At 42.8% G+C, this 27,359-nt stretch overlaps 1 protein-coding gene across 2 annotated transcripts; it reads right to left on the reverse strand.

Moving 5' to 3' along the window:
• Window positions 1-1,033: 1,033 nt before the first annotated feature.
• Window positions 1,034-27,230, reverse strand: LOC144215319 (putative E3 ubiquitin-protein ligase HECTD4). 2 transcript variants are annotated; one of them, XM_077744151.1, is made up of 76 exons: window positions 26,500-27,230; window positions 24,967-25,520; window positions 24,197-24,286; window positions 23,981-24,108; window positions 23,340-23,448; window positions 22,759-22,897; window positions 22,500-22,670; window positions 22,210-22,402; window positions 21,983-22,144; window positions 21,779-21,892; window positions 21,557-21,697; window positions 21,227-21,462; window positions 20,986-21,128; window positions 20,828-20,898; window positions 20,637-20,742; window positions 20,402-20,522; window positions 20,205-20,327; window positions 19,822-19,946; window positions 19,592-19,745; window positions 19,402-19,502; window positions 19,095-19,293; window positions 18,893-19,012; window positions 18,725-18,829; window positions 18,223-18,386; window positions 17,819-18,064; window positions 17,353-17,545; window positions 17,107-17,211; window positions 16,940-17,028; window positions 16,688-16,860; window positions 16,461-16,596; window positions 16,243-16,387; window positions 15,703-15,869; window positions 15,478-15,624; window positions 15,214-15,398; window positions 14,930-15,083; window positions 14,568-14,848; window positions 14,307-14,493; window positions 14,099-14,180; window positions 13,816-14,018; window positions 13,577-13,712; window positions 13,233-13,415; window positions 12,988-13,152; window positions 12,726-12,895; window positions 12,501-12,616; window positions 12,331-12,434; window positions 12,084-12,245; window positions 11,845-11,993; window positions 11,642-11,721; window positions 11,351-11,514; window positions 11,039-11,276; window positions 10,813-10,949; window positions 10,612-10,738; window positions 10,384-10,521; window positions 10,153-10,289; window positions 9,915-10,075; window positions 9,651-9,832; window positions 9,368-9,573; window positions 9,145-9,275; window positions 8,851-9,056; window positions 8,606-8,785; window positions 7,098-8,494; window positions 6,700-6,907; window positions 6,395-6,618; window positions 6,165-6,310; window positions 5,963-6,066; window positions 5,703-5,826; window positions 5,294-5,484; window positions 5,045-5,191; window positions 4,814-4,933; window positions 4,555-4,710; window positions 4,368-4,471; window positions 3,924-4,145; window positions 3,660-3,826; window positions 3,380-3,575; window positions 3,072-3,294; window positions 1,034-2,784 (listed from the first exon to the last, which is right to left on the reverse strand). In XM_077744151.1, exons 1-76 carry the CDS (start codon window positions 26,644-26,646, stop codon window positions 2,648-2,650), a joined length of 13,347 nt encoding a protein of 4,448 aa, XP_077600277.1. In that variant the 5' UTR covers window positions 26,647-27,230; the 3' UTR covers window positions 1,034-2,647. The 2 variants fall into 2 exon arrangements, with proteins under 2 accessions (XP_077600277.1, XP_077600275.1); XM_077744149.1 differs by having other exon boundaries at window positions 20,199-20,327.
• Window positions 27,231-27,359: the final 129 nt, after the last annotated feature.

Here is a 27,359-nt window from a genome sequence, read left to right on the forward strand (position 1 = left end):
AAAAAGTTTAGATTATTTCTTCTATTTTGTACTTTGATGTTTTTGAGTGAATAAATTGTACTTTTGAATGTTTCAGCCTTGATTTTTATAAATGAAATTGAAAAGGAATTTTTTTAAATAGACTCACATGCAACGAAAAGAAATAAGTGCTAATCTAACATTTATAAAAAAGAACCTTAACTTTAGAAATTATCACTCAAAAACTATATGATTAAAATACATTAGGTAATTTTGTCTCTAATAAAACATTTTTAAGAGGTTAACCTAAAAAAATAGTATTCATTCTTGACAGAAAATATCAAATAGAAAGTGTTTAAAATATTAAATTTTTTACCCCCTTAAAAAAAGCTATTTTTAGCAGCTATTGAGTGAGAATACTTCTAACAAATCATACACAATCTAATATATATGGGACAGTTACCACAAGAAGAAGTGGTACATGTTGTACCAATGTACAGAACACGCGTTACATATTAAAATCTCACGACAGAGCTGATAAATACTGCAGTGCCATTCATAGGTATGTGCATTGCGTACCATTTGTGGGTCAGTAGCATGAGGCATGACACATCACAATTTAACACTTGAAATAAATTCCAAGTCTTGTGAGTAGGCTAATGCTTTGGGGAAGTGGCCCATTTTCCAACTTTTTATTGGCCAGGAACTAAAGCTACTTCTTTTATGTATTGGTTCAATCAACATGTCAAAATACTTCCATAACATGATGAATTTCAACCTCTCCAGGAATGACTTTGCTGTGGAATGGAAAGAGAAGCAAAGAAATGTTATACGATTGAGTAAAGGAAGTCATAGAATTGCTGGGCGCGTGAATGCCATCTAGCTTAAACTGGTTTGGCCCAGCTCTGGCCTTCGCTAAGGTGTCTGGTTCACAAGTTTTAGTGATGTAACAGTAGTCAGTCAAGGGGTCTTACATAAAAAGCATAGCACATGGGGGGAGGGGGTTCCTATTCACGCAACATGTCGAATATATAAAGCCATTGTTAAGGGGGACAAAAATCAAAATGCAGAAAAATCAGTGTTTGTACATGATGTCTTTATTGTGACACAGAAACTCAAATGCCATCATCCGATTCTTTACATTTGTGTATAATGTATAATCCATTTTACGTTGTTGAGTTTTCCAATGTGCAGAGGTAAGACAATAAAAGTTAAGTTAATGCAAACATAAATAATTGTAATAAATATCAAGTAAAATGTACAGCAGATATTTACCGCATTGCCTCATTCTTAAGAAGAAGTCCTTTGTGTCACCCATCTAATGACCCCCCACACCAGGGAGGAAATAGAAAGCAAGGGCAATCCTCAACAGCAGCGTTAAATTAAGCTCTCAAAAAGAACAGAATTAAATGTAAAGTCTCGGCAATGTGTCACATTTCAATTCGGTTGTGTTATTTGCTTGGATCAGGTCAAAAATGGTTTTACTCACACAAGAAAACATGTTGCACCATGAGTAGTAGAAAATGAATCCGTCTGAGCATGTCACAAAGTGATTGACCCCCTCAAAACCATAAAATAAAGACCACAACAAACTGGATATCTAACAGACATCACACAGTTTGGCCTTTTTTTGTTTTTTTTTGGAAGAATAGTGCAAAGCAAAACTTAAGGTGAAATAGCAATCATTAAAAACTAGACTCAAACATAATATATTTACATTTGTTCTCCAATATTTTTACACAAACATTTAGTTATGAGTATCTTTAAAAAAAAAAAGTAAAATAAGATATTGTTCTTCCATTAAAGAAAACAATTACAAGGCTGAACCGAAGAGAACTTACTGCCCCTTCTCCTAATCAGCGCCCCACAAATGAGTGTAGATTGTGTATGTTGGGGACAGGGAGTGGGATTTGTTTTTTGTTTTTTTTGTTCACATTCAGTAGCGAAAGCACACATATGGGAGGGACAACTCATGACAACATGGTCTCCCTCCACACTCACAACTTTACATCACCATAGCAACTTGCAGGCCTCACTAATAGCAGCGTCTACAGGACCACTACGATACCAAATCAATGAGAAAATGATTCTAGGATTCCGATCGCATCTTCAGAATCTTACAACGACCGGTTCAGGTTGTATAGACATACTTTTGTTCCGTTATTTTTAGTAGCCAGTAAACTACGTAATAGTCTATGCTCGAGACTTCAAGGAAGTTGTCATATAACACACCAGCTACAATAAATGTGTGTTGATGCAGCTTCATTCTGGGGGGCTTTCATTTTAGTGGAAAGGCATTTTTTTCACATCTTATCATTGGGGGAACGCAATAGTCAGCTGTTGTAGTTTGGAAGCGTTTGCACTTTTTCACATTTTTTTTAGCACTCCACAAAAAACAATTAGGGGGAGCAATCAATCAATAACCAGTGCAACAGTTGTGCCATTACTCAGTGCAACCAGAACAGACACTCACATATGTGTAGGAGTCACTTGTGATGAGAGACTGTGATATCCTCACCAGCAGAGTCAAAAGTGAGCAAGTCAAGAATCAACATGCAAAGCGTTGGGAAAACTACTAAAATAAACAAAACAAAAAAAGTGACGATCGGAGTAAAATCTCTGAGGCAGGAGGGATGAAGGGGGTCAGGTAGCTTAGAGTGTAAAAAAAAAATGGAGAAGAAAAGGTCTACTAGCCACTAAGAGGGTCCTCGCGGTAATGGATGGCGTAACGTAGTTTCTCCAGCATCACATCCAAAGAGGTGTACTGTGGCAGTTTAACCATGAACATACAGGTCTCCACACGGATGTAACGAGCGTCTGGCTGACCTGTCACAACGGGAAAAAAGATATTATGCTATTAGTGCAAAATTGTTATATATGAAATAAATCAGGGCTTCAATATATATCATCAGGTGTGCCACCGAAAAGCATACAATTGATTTGCTTATTAAATAAATGCATATCTATAACAAATAATAGCACATGTGTGAGATTCGTGACTATCCACAGTTTCACATCAAATAAATCAAAACCACGACTTAAATAAGTTTCTTGATGGGTGCATGCTTTTTGCTATACAGCATAAATAAGAAGATCAAGATGATAACACTTACCTGCCGCTCCATCGGGGGGTGCAATCTTCATAGGGTATGGAGGAACATGGGCGGTGTCATGTCCTCCATCCTTGCAGGGACAAGTGAAGGGGATGCGTTCTTGGTTGCAGGCAAACTTGATGAACTTACATAGCTCCTCCTGAGTGAACATTTCTAGAGCGCTCCAGAAGAACTCAATATGTTGATCCGTTTCCATTAGGCCAACTTGATACATTGTATGAGCCTAACAAGGAGGGGCGAAAAAGGGGAGATTTGTTAAAGAATCCCCAAATATATTTGAACCATATGGATTAAAAAGGGTGGTAAACCTTGAGGAACTCTAGGTTAATGTAGGGCAAACCGCAGGTCCGAAGTTCCATCTCCAGTGGGCTGAGCATGGTGAGTAGCTGGAGAGGAATTATTGAGGCCAGCCCTGCACGCACTGCCGTCATGCACTCCGGATTCTGCAGTTCCCTCAAACGAAGGCTCTGTACGGCCCGTGCGTACACGTCCTTGTTCTCCCAACTAAAAATGCAAGCATAAAAGTAGTACTGTGTGTTAAAAAAGTGTTGAGTCACCGCGGGAAAAACGTCTGCCGTCGACAGTCACCCGACAGTGAGGTTCCGTCCTCCCCGACAAAGCTCCGCCTCCTCCCCCGTCATGGTGATGTAGGTAAAAGAACAGCAGGTCCTGCCGGGGGAATCGGGGCTCTCACCTGAATGGTGTTGGGAGGAAATCTCAGCACACAGTGCCTCCAGTTCTGCTTCGTCATTAACCTACAAAAACAGTTAAGGGGAGTGTGAAGTGTGGCCAGGCGTTAAATTGGGGAGAGAGGATATTTTGGGGGAAAAATAGAGAGTACTGATAGATTACAGTTTCAAATTTCTTGACGTAGTTGTAGGTAAGCATATCTGCTTCCTGGAGGTCTTGCTCTGGGTCAAGGGCTTCTCCGACCAGGCCTTTCCAAAATGAGCTCAGCAGGTCCAAAGGAAGCGGAACATCTGCACGTATGGCGATTCCAAGTAGCTGACCAAAGAAGTGCAACAACTGCTCCTCCGCATAGCTGATAGGGGATGGTGTCAATATGAACTTCCCCTGAGCATGCAAAAGAAAACATATCTTAATATTAATAATGAGTATCATAAATGACTCAAATAGTCCCATTTACAGAATACAAAGCACCACACACACAAGATAGGAAATAAAATGTCTTTATTTTGAACTAATTTAATGCCATTAACAAGGCCTCCCATTCCAAATTGAACTCTATCACCAACGATGGTAGCCAAAGAGTTGAAGAAAACACACAGGGCTTACCTTGTTACGGTTGGCTGCAGCACTAGGACAAGGAAGCAGCAGAGAAAGGGCTGAACTTTGCAATTCTTTGCACACTTGCCAAAGGAAGTGCCTGAAGGAACCGCCTGGTGAGAAACAAAGCTAAGTGCTGCAAACTGGAAGCATGGAAACAATGTTCAGGGCAGATAAAAAAAGTAGAATATCTAACTTGTGCCGTGAACTTCTTCCCCTGTGAAGCGGATGTTGAAAGCATAGGTTGGGTCCCCTCCGCTGGCTAATTTCACACAAAGCTGTGAAGAGGGCATGCATGCCAGCTGTCGTGCAGCCTGGCAGAAGTATGTGTTCTCTGAAGATCTAATCTCACCTGCAGTACATTAAGAGGATGTATTTTAAAAGGTAGAAGCAGTTCAACAAAAGGACAGATGCATACAATTGGGATTTGTTCAAAAACATGAAATGATTTCTACCTCCAACAATCTCAAGAGGATCCAATGTAATCTCTGGAGCTGCGTGGTCTGCAGTTCGTTGCACTGTGGCATTCAGTATTCTATTCATTACGGTGACCTTAGTGTCATAGTAAATCAGCCCTGTGAGGATTAAAAAGTGGGAGGTTTGTGTGGGGAAAAAAGGAATTTCAACTGCTCGTACAGACCCTAAACTTCAGGAGAAAAAAAAAACCCAACAAGGTCCCAACGTACCTTTGGCCTCGCACAATAAGGCTGCAATACTGTTCTGATAAGTGCATGTCTGCCTTAACTCCACTAGTGGCAGGAAGAAACTCTCCAGAGTATTATTGAGGGACTGAAGCAGAGCAAAACGCAACCGCAAGCTCTCGACAGACACATCTTTAAAAGACACAAAACTTTGTTAGACTGGCTTATTGACTGGCATCAGCTACAGATGAAATACCTGGGGGAAAGAAACAGATGTTGAAGTGTGTTACTAACTAAGCAGGCTGGCCACACGTGGATCGACACAATCCCTGGAATCCAAGTACACTTCGTGGGGATGAAGTCTCGCCGGCGTGATGGCGAGGTGACGACACAGCCGGTTGATGTATTGGACCAATGCCACGTCCATTTCCAAAGTCCACTTCCTGCAAGTCTTCTGAGCATGGCGCGTGTCGATACAGGTACACCTGACAAAAATCAAGATTATTGACTAAAAAGGATTGTCACGTTCTACAAAAATCAGCTTTAAAAGAAGATTTTTTTTGCATTACAGTAATACAGGCATATAGAAAAATACAGTATGTGTAGAAATATATTTATAGTAGAGCATGCATAGTGGGTTCTCGGATACCAGGATTACATCAGACTGGAAGGTGTTAGAAGGGTCTTGCATTCCATGTCTCACCTTTCAAAGTGAAGGTCGTAGCCACATGCTAGAATTGCCCTCCAGACACTGCGGATGTCCTGCTTGGCTCGGTCAATTGCAAACCTATGGAAGCCTTCCAGTGTCAGGAACTTCTCTTCTGAGACTAAAGAAACAAACATGGCAAATAAACCCATGTACATACATAGCACGGCTTTTTAAATATACCAGTATTTGCAAATATTAATAATAATTGAGAGAATTGGCTGGAACTTTTATGGCTTTTTCAATTAGGGACAAACCTTCAAGCTTTTTAGCAGGAGACTTGTCCACATCTTTCTCATCATGTCTAGACTTTTCTGGAGATTTAGGTTTAAGGACCGTCTTTTTCTCACTGAGTGCAGTCCTTGCAGAGATGGATGAAAATAAAAGTCTTGTCAAATCTTTAAAAAGTATGAAAACACCCAAATGTACTAAAGAAAATGAATTGTATGTACTTCTTACCTTACACTATTGAGAACAGACTTTTCCTTAGTGGGAGGTTTGGTGATTGCCCTCTTGGTGCTTACGACCTTACCTTGGTGTTGTTCTTTCCCTGCCTTGCTGTATTTGTTCTTATTAGGTTTAGGGATGCCATATTTTCTTAGAATCTGCATTTAAAAAAACAATCTGTTAACTATAATGAACAATGTAGGTGTCATAGCATAGTTTTTGAAGATTGTCCTGTGATTTACCTGAGTAAGTTGATCTTCAAGCACTTTCTTAGGAGGCCGTACATTAGTAAAGAAAGTATGTAGCAGGTTTCCAGGGGTCTGAGAGTTGATCTGCTCTTTGCTGAGGTAAATATCAGACACTTTGACTGGCTTGGCAGGTGTGAGGCTGAGCATTTGTTCCGAGTGCACACAACTCTTAAAAATGTCAATGAGAACGTCTCGTGCTCCAGGAACAAGCTTGTCACCTTGGGAAATATTTCATTTAATGTAAATATTAGGACAAAGTAATGTGTCAGAACAAAAAGGATTGCTAGTCATAAACCAACCTCTGATTGACTTGTCCAGAAAATAGTCCTCAAGAGCAGAACTACCCTGAGTATCAAAGAGACTTTGATTGACACTGGACGCTGTGAGAATCTCCTCATTGGTCAACTCCATTAGCTCGTCTTCACCTTCCAGGCTGGACAAGCCAATTAGGTCACTGCTGTTAAAAAGACTAGCACGAATTTTCTCCACTTTGGCTCGAGAACGCACCTGTTAAAAGACATCAAATGTCTTTCAATTTTGAAATGGGCTGTGTAAACTCCAAAGATATTTATTGAATGCCTTTATTGTCATTAAAATCCAATACCACAGCACAATGAAATCTAAAGTTTCATCAAGTAGGCATCAAAAAATGTGTTAAAAAATATATACAATAGAAATAAAATGAGGTAAGACTCACCTCGATGACAGCGTAACCTTTGATGGGCCTTGCCATGACCACATTGCTTTCCTGCGAGGTAACTGTGTGCATTGAGCCTGCGTCTGACACTGACGCCGTCTCTGCAGTGTCCACGGGCTCCCCAAAGCTACCGAGACTCCCCAAGCTTCCTGTGCTACAGAGAGAAGTATCTAGGCTCTCTTGACTAGAAACGGTTTGAGGTTCATGGGAGCCCTGCTGGGGGTAGTTTCCGGCAGCCGCCGCAGAGGCAGGGTGGACAGCCGGGACAGGTAATTGTTCCTGATCGACGGAAAGTTCACTAGCGGTGCGAGCGACGCCCTGTGAGGAGCTGCAGATGGAAGTTTGGCTAGTGGAAGCGGACGCGCTCACGCTCATTGCTGGAGTCACGCTACTGGAGCTGTCGGGACTCTCAGGACCGCCGCTGTGCGGGAAGGGGCGTTCAGATTCGGTGTTTACTTTATCCCCCTGAGGGCTTGGTACCATGGCCCCCAATTTGCTTTTCTTCGGGTCCTCTTCCTGGAGGGGGATGTAGACTTCGTCTTTGAAAAGCCCTCCATGTGCGTTGCAAGCCTTGCGGATGGCATTTCGGACCACGGCCTCTTCGAGATGTGTGGGGATACCCGAAAGCACCAATAGGCGGCTGTGGGCTGTGGGACCCACCAGAGCCTGGCAAGCGTCTGTTACCGCATCACTTGTCACACTCAAACCCTGGGGGTCTTTATTGGCCAGATGTCGAAGAATCATCAAAAGAGTTAAGCAGCGGTGGAACCACAACATGTCTTCGGGTTTACTACTCGCCATGTTCAAGAGAGCGCTATCACTCTCGGAAAGACGGCCGCCGCTTCCCCTTTTACCGAAAACCACGGCGGCCACTGCGGCCGCTGCTCTCTCACGCTTCATCTTCACCTTCTTACGTTTTGATAGCAGGCTGGGGCTCTGTGGTGTCTGGCCAGGGGAAGATGATGAGGATGAGGAAGAATCGCTGAGGTTGGGAGCACTGGTGGAAGTCAGGGTCCCAACTGTGGAACCTCCAACATTCAGAGGGAGAGTCACCTCTGTCACGGCTAGACAGACCTCCATTAGGGCATGAAAGTAGGTGGAGAAGCGACTTTGCTCCGCTGCTAGTGCCAAAGCAACACACCCGGATGATGATTCCCCGGCCCCGGCTCCACCTGCAGTCCATCTCTGGGTTTCTCGATCGTAAAGCTTCCGGAGTTCTGTCTGCAGAGCCATGAGTACGGCGAGGCAGGGGTTGAGTAACAGTGCGATGGAGCTGGACAAGCCAGAGGGACCTTTATGCCTCTCCAAGTGGTGAATCTTCCGCAGGAGTTCAGCTAGCAAGTGAAAGCTGAGTTCTTTGATGGAGGGAGCCAAATCAGTGGTCCAGAGTAAACCGCCTATTATGAGCAAAAACAAGTCAGCACTGACAATATTTAAATATCTAAATATATAAGCCAATAAAATGTACAAGTGTAGAATCCCATTCTATGTTCAAATGTTGCACCTACCAAGCAGTTCAACCACTTGCAGCAGCACAGAAGACGGCACTGTGTCCAGCTCATCTTCAGATCGGTCGCTACTCTCTCCCAGCTTCCAAGTCAAAAGCTGCTCGGCAAAGGCCATGGCCAGAGGAAACTCCAGAGGCAGGGAATGTAGCACCAATACAGCTCCAGGAGGAGGCGACACACCTGGAATCCATAAAAAAAATTATTCATAAATCCCCACTTCAAGGCATAATTAAATGAATACATACCCAGTTTAATGTGTACTTTGTCAGTTGGAATAATGACAGAGGGGTATTGGTTAGTGGTGGGAGGAGGAGTAAGGCCTGTGTTGGCAGGTGAGGCATCCAAAGGATAGCAAACAGCCTCCATCAAATTAAGCTGTCCATTTCGACGCACTTTGTGACCAAGACCATAAAGCATTACTCTTGCCCATGGAGCCTTGTACAGGCTAGAGCTAAAAGGAAAGTTTCACATTTGAGCAGAGCATAATGAAGTGACATGGGAGAAGAAGAAAAAAATAATAAAATGGTCCGTTTTCTTACTCTTTGCGGCAGCCAAGTTGGCTCTCTTTACATGATACAATCACAAATGCAGCTCCTGGAAAGCTGACGTCCATGCTCACTTTTGACTCCGTTACAGGGAACTCTTCTGATGTAAACTGTTCTGGTGCTTGCTAAAAAAAAAAAAAAAATCAAAACACACATCTTATTTCACCTTAGCCTGCATTTACAGAGGTTCAATGAATCAATGACGGGCAAAGCTAACCTGTAGAAAACAGCAGATCTGTTTAGTTAGCTCAAGTAAACTTTCCTCTCCTTGATGCAAGGCACGAGTGATGGCCACAGTCAGCCATTCCCGGATGGGTTGAGCATTTCCCTGATAGAATAAATCTGTCGGAGAACAGCTTTGATCTTGGAGGTTGTGAAGCACTGATTGGGCCAAGAGGATGGAACCAGAACTAATAGTGCCATCTAGAAGAAAATAGGCAAATGTACATAGACTGGATCACTCAGAAAAAGGTGTATTTCTACAATATTTGATCACTTACCGGGAAGAGGGGGAGCTAACAGCTGGTTAGACAGAAGTTGCAGGTGTTCCAAAGTGATGTCTCGGATTGCAGGTATGTGGAAGAGACGCGTGAAAGTGTGGGGATTTTTGGGGGCGTAGATGTTCAATAAAGCCATTCGGCAGTATAATCGAGCAAGGGCACTCTCACAGCGAAGTAGCTCTCTAAGGTAACAATTGGAAAATAGATCATTGATTAGAAGGTAGAATGCAAGCAGGAACATGCAAGATCAGGGTTAGAAGATACCTGTGAATCTGAATGTTGCTACTGTCGAGTGAGACTAAACCATTGGATGCAGTACGTCGAGATCCAGCAGGCGGGCGTTCCAAAATTTCAATAGGGTACCAGTACCTCACGAGCACGCCCTCACTGCGAAGGTATGTTTCCACCTGTACCAGTTCATTCAACTGGGGAAAAAACATAAAAAAATTGAATTTGGCCCAGAATGTACACAAAAAAGCGAAATGTTGGGAATTGCCCTTACAGAGTCGACGTCCAACACGACTCCATGCAAACCAAAAGTTTTCAACATGCCCCGAATGGCAAACTTGGGCAGTGCTGTTCCACCTGTTGTGCTGTTGGTATTATTGCTATCTGGACAGCGGATAACTACAGTTAAGCCTGTATAAAGAAAGAGAAAATACATGAGAATGACACAAAGTATTAATCATGAGTTTGGACTGAATGAATGCTTCATGTACGATTAAACAAGTACCTTTGCGAACTTTATCAATAGTGAATTTGTTGGCCTCATCTTTGATATCTTCTATGGTGGGGAGGTAGAGGTCTCGAGGAATGCCGCCATTCTCCTCATACAAGAACTCCACTGTCTGTCTTGCAATATCAACCATGCCTGTTGTTATTTGAACACAGATGTGTCTTGATGAAAGGGAATTCAGGGAATTTCTCTACGTTTTTGACTTCATATATGTTTTCTTTTTACCAAGCTGCAAGGCTCCTTTAATTTGGTCCAGACCAGATTTCCTCTCCGCTTCATTACGGAACCTCCTTCGAATGGTGGGGAACACTTTGGTTTCCCAGGCCTTTACCAGCAAGGCATAGTGGTCCTCCTGAGATTGAAATGGAACCATGAAATATGGAGAAGAAAATGGTGATACGATCACAAAATGAGGAGCCCACTCACCCTGGGAACATCGTCATCATCCTCATCGTCACTCTCGTCATCTGCAATTGGCGGAGGGTGGGTATCTGGTCCAGAAGTAACCAGGTTCTCATAGCTCAGCTCCACTTTGTAATGGCAGGACAAGTCACTATTGTATTCTGAAAAAGACCCAAAAAATATTTTCATGTTGCCAGTCAGATGCCAGAGACTCAGATGGAGTAATTGTGAAACATATTAATATATATACGTTGCTGAGGGACCGCCACTGCAGCAATCCGGCAGGGGGGTCCATGGGAGCCTGAGTCAGATGTAACGCTTGCACCTGCATCGTTATCACTGTCTGAGGCCATAGCAAAGGGCAGCGCTTCAAAATTTGCACTTATTTCTTCTGCGAGATCTATGCACAAGTCAGCAGCATTCCTGTGTGCTTGGCCTTCAGCATATGCAAAAGGACGGTTCCCGAAGTTGGCCCGAATCTTGGAATTCTACAACAGAGGTCATTTTTCTTTTTTTTCTGAATACAAAAGGAAAATTGTGCCATTAGATGTGATTAGCATACCTTTTTTTGAATGTGAACCAAGGGCCACATTCCACCCGCCACCTCTTCAAGGACAGGGTTAAGCCTTTGGCCACAATAGGTGAAGTAGACACGTCCTTTTGGGGCCTGGCCAGGGGGTGGAGGCGTACCTTCTGAACGCTCCCAACCAATTCCAGCCACATCACCTGTGTTGGTTGGAAAATGCAAAATGTGCGGAAATCAAACATTCGCATTCTCCAGCAGTAGAGATTCCGCTACGTTGAGGAATTTCTTTTGCTGAATATAAATGCAAAACAAAAAAAGCTAACCCACCAGGAATTAGAGACATGTCGAGCCTAACGCTCTTCCACTGTAGTAGACTGGAGCCATTATAATGCACTGCCCTTCCATTACTGCAAAAGACAAAAAGCAACAAAAATTGATATAACTCTTTACACTCACCTAAAAACAGTGTAAAAAAAGAACAACTCAGACAATAGTGCACCATTGCTGATGTGTATAAAATATCAATTTACTTGTGAAACAGACATGTCCCAACAGGGTTGGTCCATGCTCCATCTCTCTTTTCGGCTTCAGTGGCAAAACCAAAGGACACAATGGGGCCACTGTCCTCCTCAGAGTCTCCATAGGAGACAACTTCTACCTCCCAATAAAAAGAGGGTGCCTATGAGGGGAGAGAATCAGAAATTTAAAAAAAAAGTCACGAGGAGGCCCCAAAAAATTGTGATGAAGATCTTAGCCACTTCTGTTCAACCTGAATTGGTACAGGAGAGGTGGCGTAAATGAAGGTGCCTCTGGGAAGCCCTCCTCCAGCACTGGGGTCAGCCAAGAACGTAACTGAGGTAAGACGGGAAGAGAACATGCAGGCCCGGACAGGAGGGAACACTCGAGACGGACTCCAAGTTATTTCTTTGGGCTGAGGAGACAATAGAAGAAAATACTGTCAGACATTGTTTTAAGGTTTTACATAATAATTCAATTTTAAACCCAGGTAACTCCACCTGGCGTCTGTCTGTCTGAAGTGGTGGCGGCGGAGGCCGAGCACAGTCTCGGTAAAGCATTCTCACTCTTTCGCACTGAGCCTCAACAATACCAAGACGTTCTCCTGAGGGAAAAGGGGGAAAAAAGACACTGAAACTGAGCATTACTGACTTGTTTAAAGTTTTCTTACCAGGACTACATTCTTGAGCAACCAGGTTGAGAACCTCCACAGCTGCAGGACACTGCTGTATGAACTCTTCACAAAAGGAACTATCCTCCAAGAGCTGCGCCATAACCAGGCATGCCCTGAAAACAGATCATTTAATCAATTCAAACCTATGAGAAATGTTTTTTTTCATGAAATGACATTACAATAACAAAAACCACTGGAAGGACCAACTATTTTGTGACAAACCTAGTTCTGATCTCAGCAAGCAAGCGAACTGCGGCCATTACTGGACTAGCTCCATCTCCAGTAGCTGGCAGAGAAGTATGAATGGACAGACTGCCTTCCTGTGGCAGAAGCATGGATTGCACTGCTTGCACGACCTTCTCAGTAATTGACAACTTGTATAAGGGTAATGCCTGCAGATTGGGCAGAAAAGATCAGACCAGTATCAGAATATTGCTCTCCGTTAAGCAATTAAGTTGATTAAGATACAGGGAGGAAATCTTACCTCAGATCTTGGTGTACATAGTCGGGATATTGGTACAGTCAGCACATCTGAGGCTTTGCAAGCTCTCCTGTAGTCGCAAGAGGGGAATTTGACAGTTGCAATGCCCTCCTGTTCATTGATGGCCATCACAATTCCCACACTTCCCAGGACTCCTTTACCTATCACCTGGATATATGAGGTGCATACTGAATCATGTTCATAAACGTCATAATTCCCAAAAGCTATTAAGAATGTGCATCCTTTACCTGAACCTCAGAGCCAATTTTAATTGTTTCTTTAAAGCCTCCCAAAGCACAGAGTGCAGCAACTGCTTGCCTGCCGATGGCCTGAAGTTTAGCTAGTTTTCTGCCACTGCTGCTTCCAGTCTCCAAAATGCTCTCAGCATACTTGCCCAACTGAGGAATGAACATCAGTGCCCTGGAAAGCACCTAATAGACCAAGAATAGATTCATCATTGATTTTAAATAACATCCCAAATACTGGCTGCTAATTGTCCATTCACTCTGACAGACAACCTCACACTTTGTTTATTAAATGTCAAATTGTTTTGCCCTGAAAAAATCTCAATCGAAAAAAGCATCAAACTTACTTTTTCAGCAGTGCTTGTCCAAATCTGAGCTGTGTTTGACTCTGGTGCAGTAAGCAGACTGTGCAACAAAGCAATAACTTCAGAAGCCATACTGTTGGCAACATGCCCACTGATGAATGGCCTAACAGGGTCCGACCTGTAGAGGAACACAATTTCAATGAAAGCTTTTGACATGATTCAATTTGTCTCAAAGATTAGCGACACACAAGATATTGTGCCAACACTCATGTTCATAGTACCTGGCCAACTCAGTGTTTCTGTCCCTACACGCAGATGTTTGAGCACTTTTCTTCTTATCGCCACTTGTAATGCCCCCGGCGCTTTCTAGGGTCAGCGTCTCTATAGGCGGACTGACACTCACTATGAGACCAGATTGAGCCCATTTAGTGGCCTTTCTCAGAGCAGCCGCTGCTTCCTCCGTGATCACCTCACAGTTTCCACTCTGGAAAAAGCCACAGACCATCATAACCAGGCAAAACAACCTCCCCCCCCCCCAAAGAAAAATCATATTGCAGGTCTTACTTTGGTCATATCTCTGTCCATTTTAACGACCTTTTCCATGTTTGCACCAGTGCCGAGTCGGAAGGGCCGTCCCTCTGAACTACTACATTTTAGATAGAGGGAAAAAAAGACCACTTGTCTAGAAAGTTGTTGTGTGAAACTGGAAAAATGTTTGGTAACCTTACTGAGGTTCACACTTAATTTTTAGCATTTTCAAGAGTGATTTTACCTAAGAAGTGGTTGAAGAACCTCATGAGATGACTGATCTTCTCTCTTATGAATGAAGATAGATAGTTTACCATCAACAGCCTCAACTTCCTCCCCAACATCTTCACTCTTCAGAGCTCCTTTGGAACTGGCGCGAGACAGACCAGTATCCGGCTCCGAAGAGCTGGGAGAGAGCAAGGTCTGGCAACCTGGCAAGGAGTTGACCACATTAGTATAAGAACCCAAACTATATGTAGTTATTCAAGGACAAAGAGACACCAACCTGGTACCACATAATCTGCCAGCTTGGCTAGCAGCAAGGCAGCAATACGTGAAGCGGGGTCATTAGCATCTTGTTGCTCTGCATCGAGTGTGTTTATAGAAAAGCTCCATGTGGGTAGGGCCACATTACCGCAGTCCTCAACGCTCATAAGGGGCAAGGCAGCTCGACAAAGCTGCAGGATGATGAGAACCAACTTTGGGGAAGGTCTCTGGTCAAGCAACAATGACAAAAGCTTGGAAACACAGGCTGGTTGGCTCAGGATAGCTTTTCCTATGTTGCTCCTGAAGCGAAATACAAAAGACATTTGCTGTTTATAAACACAATTTGGAAAAAAAAGCACACAACTACATGACAAAATCTACCTAGAAAGGTCATTGAGAAGACTGAGGACATCTTGTAAGGCATCATTGCCAGCCGCTTGATTCCCACAGCACTCTGTAGCTCTGGCCAAATGATTAGTCAGCAGACTGGATACCTGCCGAGCCAAACCGGAGTGCACTCCATCTGTCGAGCCACCTTTAACAAAAGAAACAACTGCTAAAAAAAAGTACTATATTTTTTTTTTTACCATAATCTCTCAATATATAATGAACTGTGGGGGAAAAAGGCAGATTTACAAGAAAATACAATGTTATATTAACCATACCTTCCACTTTCTCCCATTCAATACAGCGGTTAGCGAGCACCTGGAAGGCAGCCCAGGCCATAGATGCCACCTTTTGCTTTTTGGTTTGCTTTTCACTTGAGCTGCATTCCCTCTGACCACTCAAGCTACATAAGCTGTCCATGAGCTGAACCAGCCCACTTCGAACGAGGCACTGTTCCTCACTCCTAAATGAAAGGTGAAATCAATAAATATGGAAAAGGTTCCCTGACAAGAGATACATAAGAGAGCAAATATATTTCTTGCCTTGTGTAGGGTATTGTGCAAAGCAAGCCGATACTGTTGGCACAAGCAATAGGGTAGCGAGCACAAAGGGACACGACAGACGTCATGGTCTCCCCAAAGGCTTCTTGCACTTGCTTGACCATTCCGCCACAGGTCAGCTCCTCGATTCTGTGTAAATTAATCAAAAACGGGTTTTAAAAAAAGGAGAGTAAGAAGGTATGTGTTGATTTGACATTCTTTTCTTACCTTGGGCCTCCTTGCAACACCATGGTAACAGGCCCAACCAGGTGGGTGACCCCACCTACTCTGACAGCAGCTGTGAGTAGCTCTCTCATATGAACAAGTGCCTGCTTTCGTGTGCTTCCACGGCGCCAACGTGTCTGTGCAGCAGACAGGAAACTGCTGCTTGACACCTGCAAGGAACAATCAATATTAGCCATATTCACTGGTGGGAAGTAACAAAGTATAAAGGATTTTGCTTCTATACTCAGGTACAAGTTTTTTTCAGAAGTAGTGCCATTGCTTATTCTTGACAAATGGGTTGTGTCAGTCTAATCAATATACCTCGGTAAAAAATTTAGAATAAAAAAACACGCACAGTGAAAGAGGTTTTTCTGTCATTTTTAAATTTCGAAGACTGGTCTGTATTTCATTTTTGTCTATGGTAAAGAAATGATCTTTACATCAAGTACTTTCCCCACCTTTTGGCCAAAGGTCACGGACATTCAGTGCACAAATTGACAAATTTTGGGAAATTGGATAAAATAACTAAGCAACAAGACTTACAGCTTGATCAGGTGCAGTGCCGATAAATGCAAAGAGCTGACCCAGTAGAACACTGTATGTAGGTTTGTCTCTGCTGTCCTCAACAGCCACAGACTGCAGCAATGTAAATGAGCTACTGCGATGACTAGTTGGGTGGTGTCGCCGCCTTCAGGAAAAAGACAGAAATCCTTCAACTTTGAAAATTTCTAAGTTTTATCTTTAAAGAAAGAAATGCATACCTTTGAGTGGCATGTGTAAATTCCAGATCTTGATTAGCAATCATCTCTAAATCAGAGGGTGCAGACATGCTGCGTAGGAAGACAGGCTGCTTCACAATGGAGATGACAGTTTTGGCATCTGACACTGACTGGGAAGCTTTAATAGACATACAAGAATCAAATGTGCTGCCCAACCAATACTTCAAATACAGTCTTGTCTTTATTAAGAGTTAAAAAGTGCTTTCTACCTTGGCCTGGTGTTCCAGTAGGTGTCGTGGTTAGGCTTCGGCAATGTGGCGCAATGGTAACGTGAAGCAGTAGCGCAGTACGATTCATAAGACTCTTCACCAGTGCTCTTGTTTTAGTGAGTGGGGTGCTACTTTTAAGGTGCCTGGTGTTTACCTCATGAAAGAACTTCTCCCTGGAAGTGCCAACATTAAACGTGGTTATAACACATTCACAACCAAAGAGACAACATGAGTGTATTTTAAGCAACTTGCCTCAATCCCAGAACAACATTTTCCAAGTCATTAAAATCAAGGGAGACTTCTTTCAGGGAACATAGTAGTTCAAGCTCTTTAATCTTATTCTGGATTAAAAAAAACATAAATAAATGTTATTTTTCAGTTATAATGCAATGTTTTGAATACGATGTTGAACACTTTACCTCAAAGAAATGATAGTCGTGAAAGAAAGGGGTGTTGTTCTCCAATTTGCCGTGTTGGGCCTCTTCTACCTCATTCTGCCATTTCTGCTCCAATTCTGCGACACTCTGCAGCCAACATAGAAGAAAATCATATGAAGTTTCTTTTCGAGAAGTTAATGCTTTGATATTAGAGCTGGTAATCGTGGAAAATCTTGCAGTGAAAATAATTTTTGTTGATTTTAAATCTAATGAAAGCAAAAATCTTACCTGCAGTTGACGTTCCATAGCATTTATCTTCTTAAAAGTCTCTGCCATGATCTTGCAAACCAGGTCAAACTCTTCTGCATGCTCTTCACGGTACTGGTAGTTGAATAATGACTGCAAGCCGTCCACCAAGCTGAGATGCTTTATGACACATGACACTATAACCTCCTCCATGACATCTGGTCGGATCACCTCTCTTTAAGAAATGACATAGTCAAGGACATAAGCATGTAATATTCCACTATGTGTAATATATTTTTTAAAACAAGCCCTATAAATAATAGAAGCAACATATAACTACATTAAATCTGGGCAATATAGCAATAAATATTGACAGTAGTCATAAATTCCTTCTATTGTCACAAAAATTGCGGAAATATGTCAGCAGGGGGTGAATAAATGCTGCAAAATGGATTGCACTGAAATATGAAGATTGACATGCAGCCTATCTTTTTGGGAGAGTCCTTACTTAATGCTGGGCCGAAACTGTGGGCGAGCTCTTCCAGAAATCTCTCGCAACTTTCCCATGATGCCAGGTGGGAGGCGTATGCGCGGCAAGTCGAAGTAGGTGCCGGATGTAAATCCTGGAGGCGGAATGAGTACATCAACAGGGTAGGTGAATTCTTGGTCCTCTTCGATGGTTAGTGGCAGAGGAGAAGGGCTTGGGGTAAGGGCAGGAGAGAGGGCACCATTTGCTTCCACCTGCCACTGACATCTGAAGAAAGAAAAATTAACATTCTCCATTATACTAAATGTAACACATTTTCCAAGCTCTGGTAGACAATATTTGTGTACTCCGGCAGATACAACCCATATGATAGATCCTCATATAAGACAAAAATTTAAATATTGCATGTTGATTTAGTGCATCACCTTTGTAAAAGCTTTGAGCAAAGCAAATCGTGGCAAGCATCCTCCTCTCTCGTCACTTCTGGCCCATTATATAGAATGCGCAGCATTGAGCATGCTAGCACAGAGAGGCCGAGTGCCAAGTCTGCCAGGAAAGGGAGGCCTCCAGAGACATCCTCGGATGATTCCTGAAAAGATGACGTCAGAAAAATATATTGGAGTCATTGGGTTGAAGGGGCTTGTCGGTAATGACTTGGCTTTTTGATCCTGATTCAAGTCCTGCAACTTTTGTATGCATTTTGAGTTATAGGTACTCTTGGTATCTATAAAGTAATTATATCACTGGGTATTCTAATTGTGAGAAGGATATAAAATGACCTTTAAGCTCATTTTTAGCAACAAATATGGATCTTTCCCTCTCCCCCAGGCTATGGTATTATAATAAACATTTTCAAATAGAAATTTTATATAAGTAGGACTACTAAATGTAGGGATAGTAATAACTCTCAGTATTACTGCATTTTACCTGTGCTCTAACCGTGCAAGAGAACCCCCACATTGCTTTATCAGGGGTGTTGTGCTCTCGTCCACTTCTCATTTCAAATGAGAAAGTCACTGTGTCACCTTCAACCTAAAAAAAAAGATCAACCATTCAAGACAAAAATGAAGGATCACCATTTATTGATTCCATTACCTTGACAAGATCCTTTGGCCATCCCGTCCCCAAAACACTGCGACTGCCATAGCCAAGAGTATTTCCTCCATATTCTGTTACTTTACGACTATTAGTGTTGGGACCGGCGTAAATAACCAACTAAAAAAAAAAAAAAGATGACAATGTAACCATAACAATAGCCAGCTAAGCGAAAACTAACTCCACTTTGTTTAGTAATTACCTTATCATAATCATATTGAGAAGAACAGCGAGAATCAAAGCGAAGGTACAAGCAGCGAGCCCCTGGAATGTGCACAGTCTCCTTGAATTTATAGTTGTCCCTCACAGGATGAACAGTTTCCACTGTCTTCCCAGCAGCCCAAGGGGCGGGGATCTTCAGTCCTGTCAAGAATCCAGGCTCCTCACGTTCATCAAGAATTCTATTGAAAAAAGAATAGGGATCTTCTGAAAGACTTTTTAGCTAACACATTGACATACTCTATTGTCCAGGCAGTACTATTTTTTTCTTGGCATTAAATATAACATACTTGTCATCAGCAGCAGAGGTCTTCATCCCCTGGCCAACACCTCCCCCCAAAAGTGGCTCCTCTGAGAAAAGCGGACACTGAGTCTTCAGTAAAAGAGCAGTCTGTTCAGAAAATGAAAGGAGAATATCTATTACCCTTTTTCAGGATTTATTGACTTTTTCTTTTTAAAAAGGGACAAACTGGAACACACCTGACTGGTGTATAAAACCAATTGCACTAACTGAGGCATGAGGGCATCAGCTAATGTGAGGGTTTGCAGGTTTGGGTGCATCAGAGAGGTCAGCAGCACGGGGAGGAGGTGTCCTAGCATGGTGGCCTTAGTTACCTGCTCCAGACCTTTTAGCCTTTGGGTAACAAAAGAAAATGATGATTCTGCACACTAGCCATTGATTAGCTAGCTACTAGGGGGGGAAAACAGACCTTGTTTCTTTGTCAGGAATTTCACTGTTAATAAGAGCTGTTGTCACCCACTGCAGCGTCTCCAGTGCCTCATCACATCCCACCAGGATTTTGGTTGCTAAGGAGAGAATACTGCCTTGAAGCTCCTGAGGACATCACAGAGAAAAGGCCCACACTTCGGTAACACTGCAAACACTCCAAAATTTGGATCAACTCTATTGCTTGCATGCTATATTTTATTGTGATCCTTACAGCTCAAACACATACATAAAACTATAGTGTTTACATTTCTGTCATTAGGGATAATATGCATGAATATGCTCCTTCACCGACTGCATTGAGGGTAATAAAAGAACGTCTCATCAGGAAAGGAAGGGGAATTTAAAGGGGATGTTTACCTGTACCTTCATTGTTTCCCCTTGTAGGGAGCTGTCACTGTCATCGCTATCATCGGGACGAATAAGAACAGTGTTACTGAGAAGGTGGTTCTGAACAGCCATAAGATAGCGTAGACAAGGAGATACCACCTGCAGGGAAGAAGGCACATTTGAGCAAAGATACAAAGCTTGATCAAATTGTAAAAGAGTGAGCATAAGCATACAGGCACTGTGGAGAGCATCTTCTGGAAGTCATCTCGCGCCACAGTCTGACATTTTGTAATGAGGAGGCAGGAGTCTCGAACTACAGTCTTAAGGATGCACTGCAGAAGATCATCACTGAGCCTGTATTTAACAAAAAAAGAACATTTATTATTAAATATTTTTGTGGTGATGAGATCTATTATGTAGGAATTGGGATACTAAAGACAAAAAAGTAGACAGTAAATGTTCAATTACCGGTAGTGGTCATCTTCTTCACTTCCAAACCTATTTTTCTGCAGTTGGTCAGCCATATTGGTGAGAATGACATCCCGAAGTTGGGACAGACCACTGTTTCTTTCGCCTGTGGATTAAATGAACAAATGTTGCTTATAAAAGGACACTAACATTGGTTTCCTAAATTTTCAAAAATATCTTCATTGGATTACCTTCACTTAGAACAAGTTTCAGTAGTTTGTTGAGTTCAGCTTCACCCTGATACAAAGTATTCAGGCCTGAACTGTAGAAAAATGTCAGAAATGGATATTTTCCAATGTGCATTCAATCTGTATAGAGAAAAATATATGATATCGGCAATCATATTTACCTAATGGCCAGGCACACCTCTCTCTGAATCTCCATCCCTATTTGATCTGCTGGAGCCATAAGTAACTGCCACAAGAGTAGGCCTGCCCTATGTACATTTTCTTTGTTTTGCTCTGATTGAGGATTAAAGAACCTAAACACAACCTGCAGAAAACAAACAAAGTACACACGATACCTTGAAAACTATAATTAAATGAAGAAACTTACTGAATACATCACAGTCAATGTCGAAGAATACCAACCTGGAATACAACCAATATACAGCGAATAATGCTGGTATCTCCATTGACCATGGCCTTCTCCATTATATCACAGATGCTGCTAAAGTGACTGGCTTCAATAGGATGTTGTTTACCCAGTAGGACACCCAAGGGCAGGCTATTACTGCTGGCTGCTATCAGGTTAAGTTGGTGGACACACATTGCACCAACATGATGAAGTAGCTGGTTGATCACCTCACTTGTGTCTACCATTTCTTCTGTGAAATAGTCAAAACATTGGGAAACAATGGAGAATGGTGAATTATCAAAACATTAAATAAAACATGGCTACTTCAAGCACTACTTTCCAACCTTTGGGTTCTTTTATGACATGGCTTACACCCAGCCTATGGCACACATGATGAAAAGCTTGGTTCCCAGGATTACACCATTGATCTATGTAATCACTAGAGCAAGTCCAGATCAAGTTGTTCAGTGCATCGTAACATGCTCCTGGAAAACCACACAGCAAAACATAATTTAGTTAGTTGAACTTAATTACCCACAGAGCTATCTTGACAAATGTGTGCTCACCAAGTCCTGCCACTTGAGCTCCTCTGCCTAGGGAGCTCCCAGGAGCGTCAATGAGATCAGCACGACTACTGAACTGGCCATCAGCAAGGTTGAAGACTAAACTGGAGGCTAATACTGGAATGACAGTAAGACCTTTTAATGGACAACACCAAATGCTGAATTTACGGTGCTTTAAGAAAAATCTTTGTGGCAATGTGCTCTTACTTTTCAAAGAGGACAAGCTGCTGGTGCCGCCAAACAAAGAACGAGTCGCAGAGCTCCCAGATACACCAGGAGGTGGGACCAGCATCACTAAGTATGTTCCACACACATACATTGGGGTCTTCCTCAGAGTCTTCAGTGGGAGTCCACAGCTAGTGTTGACAGCTATAGAAATGACAAACTATGTTACTCGATTTTTCAATCAACTCGATTTTTAGTAGAGTGATTACCAGATTGCTCCTCTTTCACAGGGTTGGAGATGGTAGAGCCTGTGAGAGCAGCCAATGTGGCAGAATGTGAGGCCCGAAAGCGAGACATTCGACTCAAAAGAAGCTCATTCAAGCACTTGGAAGACTCGCCTTCTTTGCGAGTCAGAATAACTCGCTCCTGCAAGATGTCTGCAACACACAGTCCTGTCTGTATCTGCAGCACAGACCAAAGCAGAGAACTCATTAAACACTGACATTAAAGTCTACTAGTAATCTGTTTATTTCTGGATAGCACAAGGAAAAAGACTCACAGAAAGATGAAAAACATCCATAAAAACAGAGTGGCCTTTCTGGGTCTTCTCGTTGAGGCTGGCCGGGGACCAAACCCAATATAGGTAAGTTCCATCGGAGCAGAGATGTAGCGTGGTCATGCTGCTGCCCACAGAAAAGTGATGGGCTGGCATGGGTACAATCTGGCAAACCTAAAAATGTCAACGCGAAGGAGATTGGTCATGCTATTCTTTCATTAAATTCCCAACTCTCATATAGTGGAGTTTGAAAGCACATTACCTGTAAAGTGAAGGGGTCGATGACCTGGCACAACTGATGAGGCTTGGCGTCAAAGGCAGAAGGGCGGTGGAGAAGACGACCACCGCTGTATACCACCCAACCCGGCTCCAGCTCTTCATTGCGACAGTAAACAAAGCCCCTGCAGACAAACGCAGAGTTTTTGTTTTTACATTTTGTACAATTGAAAAAACATTGTGATAAAACAGTCTTTATTTACTTGCCACAATGTCTAAAAAGTGGAACTATTGAGCTAATCAAGTACGTGATAGGGTTGAGGTCGCTATCGTTTATAGTCTAGTCCAAGTCCAAATGGTTAGTTTATGAATTGCTTAAGATGTTTTTAAACATGGAATAAGCCAGTTTAAGCTAGGCAATGAAAATATCCATATAAATTGGATTCAGGCACATCTTGCAATAATCAATAGAAACCGTTCAATCAGGACCTGACTCCAACCAGACAGAAATTCAGTTAGGAAAATAAAGGAAATAACGCAGATAGATGAATGAGATGACAGATATTTTTAGCATCTTACTTTTTTTTTTTTTAGAATGCTGTCAAATAAAGACAAGTGTTATGTTACCTCAGTGTTCCATGTAAGCCAGAGCCAAGCTTACTGAGTCCTCTCCCAGAGGAGTTTGTGGTGTACAGATAGAGTCCATCTGTACCCAGACAGCGCCCAAGGTCGGTGTCTGTAAAATATAGGACAAAAAGATTTACATGGTTAAAAAGGGTGATTTCTTCAACAAGGGAATTAAGAGGTCATCTGCCGGTTGTGTTGGGGAAAACAAAGAACGACAAAAACAGATCAAGTAAGCTAGATAGGACAAAAAGAATTACATGGCTAAGAAGGCTGATTTCTGCAACAAGGGAATTAAGATGTCATCTGCAGGTTGCATTGGAGAAAACAAAGGACGACAAAAACAGATCAAATAAACTCGAAATGATTTTGTGTTAGCTTCTCAAGCAATTGCAAAATTCTTACTACCACTGATCACTTTCTTTTACTCTATGAAGCCATTTTACTGATCGGTGAGTCATCACTGCATTGTCAGCTTTTTACCGTGATGACAGTTACACTCTTGGCTTATATCGTAACGCTGAATGGCTTCCCTTACACATTCATTTGTTGTGCTTTTGATTAAACATCTTTAAGCATGAAAAAAATAATTTAAGGGGGAAAAAATACTTTAATAATAATTTTTAATTTAATTGGTTCTTCACCTTTATTCTCAGCTCCTGCAGCCGAGTTATCAGGTGTGGGTAACATATCCTCAAAACCCCAGGACACACTGTGTTTCCCCCCAAGCAAGCAGGACGAAGAGCCTGGCCCTCCTTCCAAGAGTAAAAGCCTGAAGCAGAAATGAGGGTTATTTCAATGGCACGAGAGCCGAGTCATACAGTCATATTTATGGGAAAACGAGAATAAAGTGTCGTCACCTGTACAGGACATCTGACACTGGGAGCTGGCCCAGATCCGATTGTTTCTGAAGTAGGTGCACTGTGTGGATGAAGGTCTTCAGAGACCCTCTGAGGGGGAAAAAAGAACCAAAATTCAGACCTGGAAATGTATGATGAGCCTCTGCTACATAACACAATGTCAACACATTATATTATATCATATTTTTTTCTGTATCTGGAGCTATGTCAAATCTCAGATATGTTAAAGTGAAGCACATTATTTACAAACATCATGAGTTAAAATGTCATAATAGCTGATGTAAATTATTTGTCCAATATAATCACATGACATGCAAGCATTATGGTTCCTATAGATATTCTCAATGTTGTTAAATAACCTCAAAATGATATAAATATATATGATAGGGCAACAAGGAGTTAAAATCCCCATCAGCTGAACAGAAAATAGAGCTCTGGTTTTGACAACTCAAGATCAGTTGTCGCCAGCAGAAGCACACACAAATCCATCTTATGTAAAGTAAGGTGTCACTCACATGACATGCTGCTGTGATATAAAGAATCTTGTACTGAACTGATACGTTTTAAAAAATAAACATACCGGAACAAAATATAAAAGGTAGGAAGGTTGTGAAATGTGAACCTGCTGCAATTCTACCAATGCGAAAATCCTCCCCAAAGACCGTTATTCAATGGTATCAGCCACATAACTTCTTTGATGATATGACAGACAATTGAAAAGTATAATCGAAATGTATTGGGTGAATGAATTTCTCTGGCTTTTGCCTCACCTGGCACAGGCAAGCGCAACCAATGCAGCAGCAGCATTTTCCCGATGTCTGGGGGTGTGGAGAATCTGCATCTGTGTCGCTCTTTGTGTTTTGCCGGGCTCTTGATCACCATCTTCCAGCCAGGAGCAGAGTAGCCCTTCCAGGCCATTCAGGCAGTCGGCAGGCTCCTTGATGAGGCTGAGTGGCTGGCAGTCCCGGAGACAGGCCAGAAGAACCTCCGCCGTGACACCACAGAGAGCCGGGTCGCTGCGGCTCTGTGACTGAAGCAGGGGGAAGACCAACAGCAGGCCGACACGGGAGGTAAAGGGAGCCTGCTCGGGCTGCTGGAGCAGACCTTGTCTTTTGAGCAAGGCCAAGGTCTCCTCATCAGCACCCCCAGTTCCTTCTCGCTCCTGTTGCTCCTCCAGGGCCAGCTGCCGCTGCGCCCCCCACAGCCCACGTAGAGCATTTAGTCTGTATTCCAATAGGCGGGCGTAAGCGTTACTTTGATTCCCACAGACTGCACGTAGACGCTCGGCCAGCTCGGCTGGGTTCTTTGTTTCAAAGGTCAGAATCTGTCATGCAGGACATGATGGGAGAGGAGAGAAATTTAAAAAGTTTATTTACTTGACAAAAAAACATTACAGTGGAATAAAACAATGGAATAAATTGGATAGTTCATATAACTGTGTTTTTTAATTTTCCCAAAAATATGTATGAAATCTATACCTATAAAAAGGTAAGGCTTTCTCATGACTACAGTCTTTTGCGCAAGGAAATAATGGACAAGCACAACAAAGTAAAACCATATGTGCACTTAAGCAGCATTTCGGATATTGATTAGCGTGAATGGCCTATGGACGATGGACAAAGGGGAAAAAACTATTATGGCATTTAGCAGGCACAATTTGTATTGATTACATTACACTAACTCTACTAATGTTACAGTAAAACTTAACTGGAGGTTTATTCTTTTGTGTCTTGTTCTGAGAAATAGTGCTTCTGATTGACAAAAGGCAGTCAGCACCACTGCTCCAAAAAAATTGTAATGAATGATCATTGGCAAAGTTGAGGAAACAAGTTTGCATGGTTGCCCTGGGATCGGCTGACCAGAGCAGCTGGGATAGGCTCCAGCACCCCCGCGACCCTAATGAGGATAAAGGAAATAAATGAATGAACTGAGCTACAATATAATAAATAAATGTAAGATGAAAATGGTTTCACTGCAACCTGAAAATGGCCCACATATTAAGAGGCGCCTTGTAAAATAACGATGGTTTTCCCTTACTTTTATTCTGAACGAATGGAACGGAAACGCACACGCAGTGACGGCCACCTTGACACAGGGTCGATAAAAAGCAGGGCAGGGAATGGAAAAGTTGCAAACGTTAGCGCTATCTTTATCGTCAAGGGTGTGTTGCCGCAGACAGTCCCAAATACATTCAACATCATGAACAAAAACAAGCAAAGCCCATCGCTGTCATACGTCCTTGTCATGCGTTCCTTTCATAAACACTTGCATACGATCCGTCATGGGCGTGTGATTCGACTCACCTCCTGCTCAGTGTCCCCCTGCTCTGATACTCCAATTTCACTGGGTAATTCGGCCAAATCAGTCACCCGAATAAGTCCATCGTGGAGAAAAATGGTTTCCTCCTTCACTGAGAGCCACTGGGAGGAGTCCACAGCACCGGAGCCCATCGCTCTCTCCTCCGACGGTGATGCCAATGGGATCGAACATTAAAAATTCAGAGCCCGAATGACAGAAAACGCCCTGGCTACGGCTTCTATACAAGACCGATTGACTGCTGGCCCAGCCCGTCTCCTTTGACGACGGTCTTTTGACGAATCGCACCGTGCTAGGCTACGAGCTAGCGGACCGCGGCCGGACGGTGAAAAGCGAGCGATGGCAGGTCGCGTTCACATCGCATCTCGGCACCTTCCTTTTCCCGTCCGCCGAGCCGAGCCGAGCTAGCAGTGGCCGATGCTGCTAGCTGTCTGCCTCACCAGGCTTACCGTGCGGCGTCGACTCGTTACTGTTCCCGAGCAGAGTGGGCGTGACACTCGCACTAAAGCTGTTATCGTGCCACGCCTTTACAAAGTCAGTCGGTTCGGGGCGGATATCGTGTCTGTCATCGCTGATCTTAGTTCCCCCACACACAAAATGACGGCGACCCCCCAAAAGACGCTCCGTACGTGTGCCCCAGCCACTGTTAAAGTGGCCGAAGACGATAATGAGAATCCGAGCTGTCAGTGAGACGCCATGTTTTCAAGGCCAACCCGTTTCTCCCAGCATGCACTGCAGTTTGTAGGGTCAAGTGTTGATAGTATGTATATACTACTACACAGTACATAGCGGAATGGTACTTCACATTTGGGTTGATTACACTGTCCTAAAATAACATGGTTAATGT

Source organism: Stigmatopora nigra, chromosome 22 (assembly GCF_051989575.1).
Source record: "Stigmatopora nigra isolate UIUO_SnigA chromosome 22, RoL_Snig_1.1, whole genome shotgun sequence".
Lineage (NCBI taxonomy): Eukaryota > Metazoa > Chordata > Actinopteri > Syngnathiformes > Syngnathidae > Stigmatopora > Stigmatopora nigra.

Coding starts and splice junctions, on each gene's coding strand:
- LOC144215319 (XM_077744149.1), bottom strand. CDS start 26,646: ATGGGCTCCGGTGCTGTGGACTCCTCCCAGTGGCTCTCAGTGAAGGAG. Junction 17,212..17,352: donor CTATGGAACGTCAACTGCAG/GTAAGATTTTTG, acceptor TGTTGGCTGCAG/AGTGTCGCAGAATTGGAGCA. Junction 16,861..16,939: donor AATGTTGTTCTGGGATTGAG/GCAAGTTGCTTA, acceptor TGGCACTTCCAG/GGAGAAGTTCTTTCATGAGG.